Genomic DNA, 6513 nt, shown 5'->3' on the forward strand with positions numbered 1-6513 from the left:
CAGGAAAATGGAGGCAAAGAAATCGTTAAATAGGTTAGCTTTGTCATTTGGTGTGATTCGCAAATCTTCACCAGTTAGACAGACGCTATCTGTCATATTCACAGCTCCAACTACCTACTGCAAACCCACCGAGCCCAGTTCATCCCCCTGGAATCCCACCAGGGATGAAACCAGTCATTGTTGTCATCTGGGTTGAACAGGCATGCTTGGCCTGATGGTTGGGAGGTGTTTGTGAAGGCCCCGAGCAGGAATGGAAGGACATGCCCTCTCCCACAGCTGTCTTTGCTCAGCGTTGAAAGCCAGAGGGCAGTCAGTGGGTTAGAGAAGGCACGTTTTTTTGCATAGATACCTTTGCAGAGTACAAGCCAGGTACACGCAGCTCAGCCCGGTTGCTAGCCTGATGCCATCTCCTCTGACAAGGATGAGGGAAGCGGAGAGGAGCAGCTCGCCTTTACGCTTTTCTGGTGAGGGAAGCCTCAGCCAGTGAGGGCTGGTGATATTCCTACAGCTGGCCAGGGAACCAGGCTTTTGGCATCCAGCATAGTGGGGAGGAATATATGATGTAAGCGGTGAGCTACCTTCTCCACCCTCAGTGAAAGCTTGGCCCTGCTGAACTCAGTGGTAGGCCTGGAGTTGACTTCACTGGGGGCAGGATTTTGTGCCAGGTACGAGCAGTGCAGCCCATGCCTTCATTTGCTATCAAGTGGGCATGTGAAAAGACTGCACCTTGTGTGCCAAAGGGGAGGGGTCAGCAGGAAAAATGACTTGGGAAGGGTGTGAATGACACGCCCTAGAAGCTCTTACTATTTCCCAAGCCTCTGGTGTTTTCCCTTCCCCACCTGCGCTTCTCTAGCGCCCAGAGCATGCCAGTGACTCATGTTTTGTTCATGCACCGGTTGCTGAGTAGGTGTTGCGTACACCCCCTCCCTGTTCAATCCTCACGCTGCTGCTTAGCTCAGTGCTGGGTCAGGCAGAGGCATGTCAGTTCCGGGCTCGTGTTTATAACAGCTCCAGTTTGGGCTTGGGTCCCTGCAGGGGAGTGTGGGATCACAATCCGCAGTCTCAGGGGCCTTTAGGCCTGTGGAACTTGAACAGAGTCGGCAACAACCCCTGGCATGGGCTCTCGACTTGCCCTCGGGATGGGGATGCTTCTGGGAGCTTCGGTTTGTGGTCCCGCTGAGGGTTTTGCATGGGGGTTGTGAAGCCACCATTGCCCTCCATTCCTCGTGCAGTTGACTACACAGGTCTAGACAAAAATAATGCCCCTTCAGGTGTTTCCCAGCTTGAGTTTCCTCACTGCTCGGGTTTGGTGTCCTGGAGAGGCTCACAGTCTTCCTGAATAGCTCCTGACTCGCTTTCTGTACAAGGGAGTATTTCCAGTCCAGCTTGCCTTCTCTGATCATGCCTGGTCCTACAGCTAACAGCAGCAGGAGTGCAAGTCTCTTCCCCAGCGCTGCCTGTGCACCCCCGTGACGCTTCCCCTTTCGCCCTTATGAGTCCTTTTACGTCTCCCCATTGGCACTGTGGGTGTTTTATGCTGTTTAGTCAGTTCTCTCCTCTCCTTCTAGACAGGCCAGGGACATGGCTTTCCTGCTTAGCTTGCCCATTATCCAGCTGGGGTAGAGGGGGAGATTTGACTCCATTGTGCCACCTCTGGAAGACTTGACACCTCCCGTAGGCAGCCAGACTGGAGGCACCTCCCGAATTGCTCCAGTCATGCAACCGCTTCCTCACTCTGCAGATCCACCAGAACTCGCATGCTGTACATATTTCCCCAGCTCATGCCAAGATGCTCTCAAAAGCTGGTGCCCACTTGTAGTGTCCCCTCCCCTGGCCATCTGATACTTGTTAGGAGGCCTTTGTGAATGAGGTGGTTGGGTCTCATTCCTGCGGGTTTTGGACAAGTTGCCGTGTAACAAAAGACACTGCCCAAATAGGGCATGAGTTGGCCCTGTTGCTGGCAGCTTTGGCAGAGGACCAGGGACTGCTTGGGCCATCGAGACTGACTTCTCCCAGAAACGCCTTCCAGGTCCGGCGCAAGGCTCACAGAGGAAACTGCTGTTCTGGGTCCCCAGATAAAGGGCTGGAGGCTCTGGGGCTTGCGGTCCACCGCTCTGCTTTCTTAAGGAGGGGAAGGAAGTTTATATAGGTGTCAGCTGTCTATAGGAAGTGGGTGATTTTTCCAAGCTTGGAGGGAGAAAGGGTTGAGAAAAGTGAGGAGGAACGGACACGTCTCACTCTTACCATGCTCAGGGGAACAGGGGAGCAGAGCTCACTAGCTCCTCACTGAAATAGCTGAGCTGACCTGAGGTGCCCTCAACTCACTGAGGCAGCCTGTAGCATTTATTTCAGAGGCGTCAGGACGGTGCATGCCCCAGAGCATTTGCTGTTGCACAGAAGCTCTCCAGGGGTGGGGCTGGCACTGGAAGTGCACTGATATACTTGCTTCCCTGAAGTACCCAAAGTCTTGGAACAGGCCAGTACTAACTTTCCCATCACACCGAAAGACCCCATCGCTGCTACCGTCTGTTCCCGTTCTGTTTGAAGAGCTGTGGGCACACCTGCCCCCCAGATCTTACCTTCCCTGCAGCTGCATCTTCAGGCTGGTCCCCGAGTGCACTGAGAGCATAGAGCGAGAGGGGTATTGCAGGCCCATGCATGCAAGGTTAAGGGGACACACTGGAGCATTCATCAGTTCTCCCAGCCCCATTCTTTATGAGCTGATTTTTGGCCTTGATCAGCTTCCTTGTTCCTGATGCAAGGTCCAGTGCCAAAGGGACCGCTCCAGGATCTAACTGGAGCATGAAACGAAAACAGGCTTCATTTAATTGCCCCTGGCAAGGTGTCTCTGCTGTTTTCACAAGGGATTATTTCCTTGTTATCGTTCCTTGTCAGATAGATTTGCAAGCTTCTCCGTCCATTAAACAAGTGTACCTTGGTGGCACTGGTTATAGAGCTGCTGATGAGCACCAGGCTCCTGGTGGGTGAGTTTGTGGGAGAGGTTTAGGATTTAAATATGGCACCCACAAAATTGCAGGGGCTTCACTACTAGGCATGACGATACCTTTGGCTCCTGGGTTGTAGCATAGGACCACCCAGCTGCATCTCTCTGGCCTGGCTTGGAAACCACGTGCCATCAGGAGCCCAGAGAGCCTGGCTCTTGTTTGCAAAGCTAGCACAGCAAGATCTAGGGATTGGGTGAGGTGCCTAATTATCAGCAGTTTTCCATTTTTAACTTTCCTGAGAGTTATTTTGCCTGCCCTGTTGAGATGCAACGAACAGTGATGTTGGACATTTATCATGAAGAAAACAGCCATCTATTACAAGCCTTTGAAATGCTAAATGTCAACGTTGGGCATCACTGCGAGAACAATATGATTATACAGATAATCCTGTGCTGTTTCTCGTTACAGAGTAGTTTGTCCAGGGCTCTGAAGCACATAGGTCAGGACTTTCCCAGCTGACTAATTAGGCGCAAATTGCATTGTCTTTTAGAGTGTGTGCACATATGGAAACAGCTAATTATGCTTTAACAGATGATGAATTTGCCAAAGCTTTTTGTGCACAGGTCAGTGGGTTTCAGCGCGCTGACCAGCAAGACCATAGTGATGATGATTTGTCCCGGTGACTAGTTAACCAGATATCACTCTTCTCACCTGTTGTCTGATAGTTAAAGCAAGGGACTGGGAGCAGAGACTCTGGGTTTCTACCACTGGCCATCTGTGCAGGCCCCCCTTCAGACCTCTGTTTTCCCAGTTATGATATCGAGATGATAACCCTGACCTGAGACTCACCTGCTGATACAGCAGTCAGATGGGTTGAGGATGCAGAATCTGCCGATAACTCTTTGCCCTTCTCTGCCGCCTGCTAACTGAGGCCTCCCAGAGCACACGACAGACACGAAGGCATTTGGCCTCCCATTCCCAGTGTCGCCACTTCATCCAAGGACACTGCCTAGCAGCCTTGTTTTAACACCCCCCCTGCCTAGGAGTTGGTCCCACTAAGCTGTGCCATTACCGACAGCTCCCCAAAGAGAGAGGCTCTCAGACCCGTGCCCCTTATCCTGCTCCAGGCGCCGAGTGTCCCTTCTGCTCGGTTGTCACTGGAGACACCCGGCCTCGAGGGTCAGGGGAGTCCTCCCAGCCCCTGAATCAGCGCCCCGGACTCTCACCGACGGGCTGCCCCGCAGACGCTCAGAAGCGTGCCCGACCCGGCTGCCAGACGGCCCCGCTGGGCCGGCACTCCTCAGGGAGCTCGCCTGGGCTGCTGGCTTCTCCCCATGCTCAGCGCTAACAGGAAATCTGATGTCTCCCCGATGCAGCAGTCCACGAAAACGCCTTCATCCTCTTTATCACTTCGGCTTTGGGTCACATGCTCCTGACGTGCGTGCTGTGGCGAATGACTAAGAAACACACAGTAAGTCCCGAGGTACAGTAACCTTTCTCTTCTCTACTTCCATCACTGCTGCTTGTGCGGGGTGACGGGCGCTTGCCTGGTGGAGGGCAGGGTTTGTGGCTCTGTCTCTGTCCCTCTCTCTTTGGGTGTGAAAGGCTGGCAAAACAGCGGGACCGTACAGAGAATGAAAATTGAGCATCCGCCCAGTTGACAAACATCGACTGGGCCGGGCTGAAGGGTTTCAGGGCCTGCCTTCTCCTCCTCAACTCTGGGCCACAGGCCAGAGCCGGTGTTCAAGACGGCACCTGGTTGAGGTCTCCTGTGTCCAGCTGTTTTCCCTCCCCTACTGCACTCGGTCTGTGGGGGTCTGCCTGCCTTTGAGGGGGGAGTCTGGTGGCTTTGCTGGCAGGGACCTGGTGTCTGGGGAAAGGGCGAAGCCTCCCGGTTTTGTACGGGGAAGCGGGGAAGGAACTTGCCACCTGAGGGCAGTGTTGGCCAAGCAACAACCTGTGCCCGGTCCTGCTGGCTAGCTCTGTGCATCAGGGCCTGGACGAGGCGTGCCAGGGATGGACCCAGCCTCTGCTCCCTTCCAGCACAGGGCAGGGGACGCGCTGAGAGTCGTCTTTGGAGCAGAGGAGCAGCGCCAGCTTTGCCTGAGAGCTGGGGGAGCTGATGCTCCGGGTGGTTACGTGGCTCGGCCACGGGCTATGGAGCTAGCGCAAGGGCCTGGGCAGCCTGGCACTGGTCTCCTGCACCGACGGCCCATCTCTGCCATCCCTGCATTTCTCTGGACCGTGCTGAGGGTTGCGAGCCACTGGCTGCAGGCAGGTGGGGCTGTCGCTTTCCTGACAGAAGTCTCCTGGGACCCACGTGCTTCTCTGCCCAATGCAGCTGAACTGGGGCAGAGGCAACGGGGCTGCAGTGGAGTCTCCTGCCCTCTCCCATCAGTCGTGCCGGTGGCCCGGCTGCAAACGGGTCCCTCGCGGCAAAATCTCGTGCCCCTCCCTTCTTGTTTGGATGCCTCGAGGCAGCCTGATTTGTGCAGGGATGGTGCCCCGCCTGCACGCCAGCCTAGCAGGCCCCACCAGTGACATCCAGGGCTCTTGGCCTGGAGAAGGGCCACATGCCCCCAGCTGTGCTGAGTGAAAGTATGGGTGGGGAGGGGGGGAGGCTCAGGCATCCAGTGCAGCAGGGTCTCCGGACGATGGGCTTAGGCCGGGGGTCGCGAGCCCCCAGGTGAGAGGAGCCGGCCTGGCTCCAGGCTGCATGTTCCCCGCCGCGCCTGCACCCAGGGCTCAGGCCCGTCTCTTGCAGCATCAAGAGCATTTTGCGGCCGGGGGGGCGGGGGGGGGAAGGGGAACTGTGCCTGTCTGTAGCAAGCGGTGGCCTTGCCGCCGCCTCCTCCTCTTCCTCCCTCCTCCCCGCGGAGCCGAGCTGCAGAGCGCTGAGGCTGGGGCCGCCCGTCTCGGCAGTGATTAGAGACGCTGGGGCAGCGGTTGCTGACCCGGTGGGAAATTCTCGGCGTGGGAGTCGGAGGGGGTGAAGGGGGGGTGTTATTTCAGGGCAAAGGCAAATGAAGTGTCGTGGGGGGTGATGTCAGCACACCGCTGGCCCCTGTCTCCTTTCCCGCCCCTGGGCTGGGCACTTTGCTGGCCGCCTTCCTGCCACCTCCCTGCAGCCGGGCGGGGGAGTCCAGGGGAGGAGGAGGAAGGCAGTTCCCAGCAGGAAGGAAGCGGGGTAGCAAGCCCATCTGGGGCCCCGGGGAAGGGTTCCAGTTTAGCCCTACCCCCTAGCATGGTGGAAATCTTAATTACTAGCCAGTGTCGTGCCCCGGGAACGAGGCTGGTTTCATCCTCCTAGCCCCCCGTGACCGAGTGCTGAGCCCAGGGCCTGCAACCTGGACCTTTGCTAAGCATGCAGAGCTGAGTCCGGGGGGCTCCCAAGGAGGTGTTTGTTCCCGTAGGTGAAGGGCCATGTGTCTCATTGACATCTGCTGTGTGTAGGGACCGTCGGGAAGGGGCTCCAGGGAGGCCGGCGTATGGGCCGCGAGGGGTCTGTTTTCCAGGCCAATGCAGCGCTGGTTCGGGGGGGGGGGGGGGGGGGGCAGGGGGCGGGCGG

At 56.8% G+C, this 6513-nt stretch overlaps 1 protein-coding gene and 1 long non-coding RNA gene across 4 annotated transcripts in view; one reads left to right on the forward strand and one right to left on the reverse strand.

Moving 5' to 3' along the window:
* PGAP2 (post-GPI attachment to proteins 2) overlaps positions 1-6513 on the forward strand; it is a 16772-nt gene that overhangs the window by 4199 nt on the left and 6060 nt on the right. Inside the window, exon 3 of one of the 2 annotated variants that reach the window (XM_019525314.1) lies at positions 4322-4416. In XM_019525314.1, the coding sequence (XP_019380859.1) occupies positions 4322-4416 (95 nt within the window). Of the gene's footprint in view, positions 1-4321; positions 4429-6513 lie in introns of both variants that reach the window. The other variant, XM_019525312.1, reaches the window with a different exon arrangement.
* The window catches only part of LOC109303178, a 16449-nt gene that overhangs the window by 3798 nt on the left and 6138 nt on the right, over positions 1-6513 (reverse strand). The window contains exons 3-4 of one of the 2 annotated variants that reach the window (XR_002099021.1): positions 4868-4874; positions 834-844 (exon numbers count right to left, since the gene is read on the reverse strand). The exons of the other annotated variant lie outside the window; for it this stretch is intronic. This is a non-coding gene — a long non-coding RNA (uncharacterized LOC109303178). Of the gene's footprint in view, positions 1-833; positions 845-4867; positions 4875-6513 lie in introns of those variants that run through there. 2 annotated transcript variants of the gene reach the window in all.

This window comes from Gavialis gangeticus, unplaced genomic scaffold, assembly GCF_001723915.1.
Source record: "Gavialis gangeticus isolate Ggan-Ray unplaced genomic scaffold, GavGan_comp1, whole genome shotgun sequence".
In the NCBI taxonomy this organism is placed as follows: Eukaryota; Metazoa; Chordata; order Crocodylia; family Gavialidae; genus Gavialis; species Gavialis gangeticus.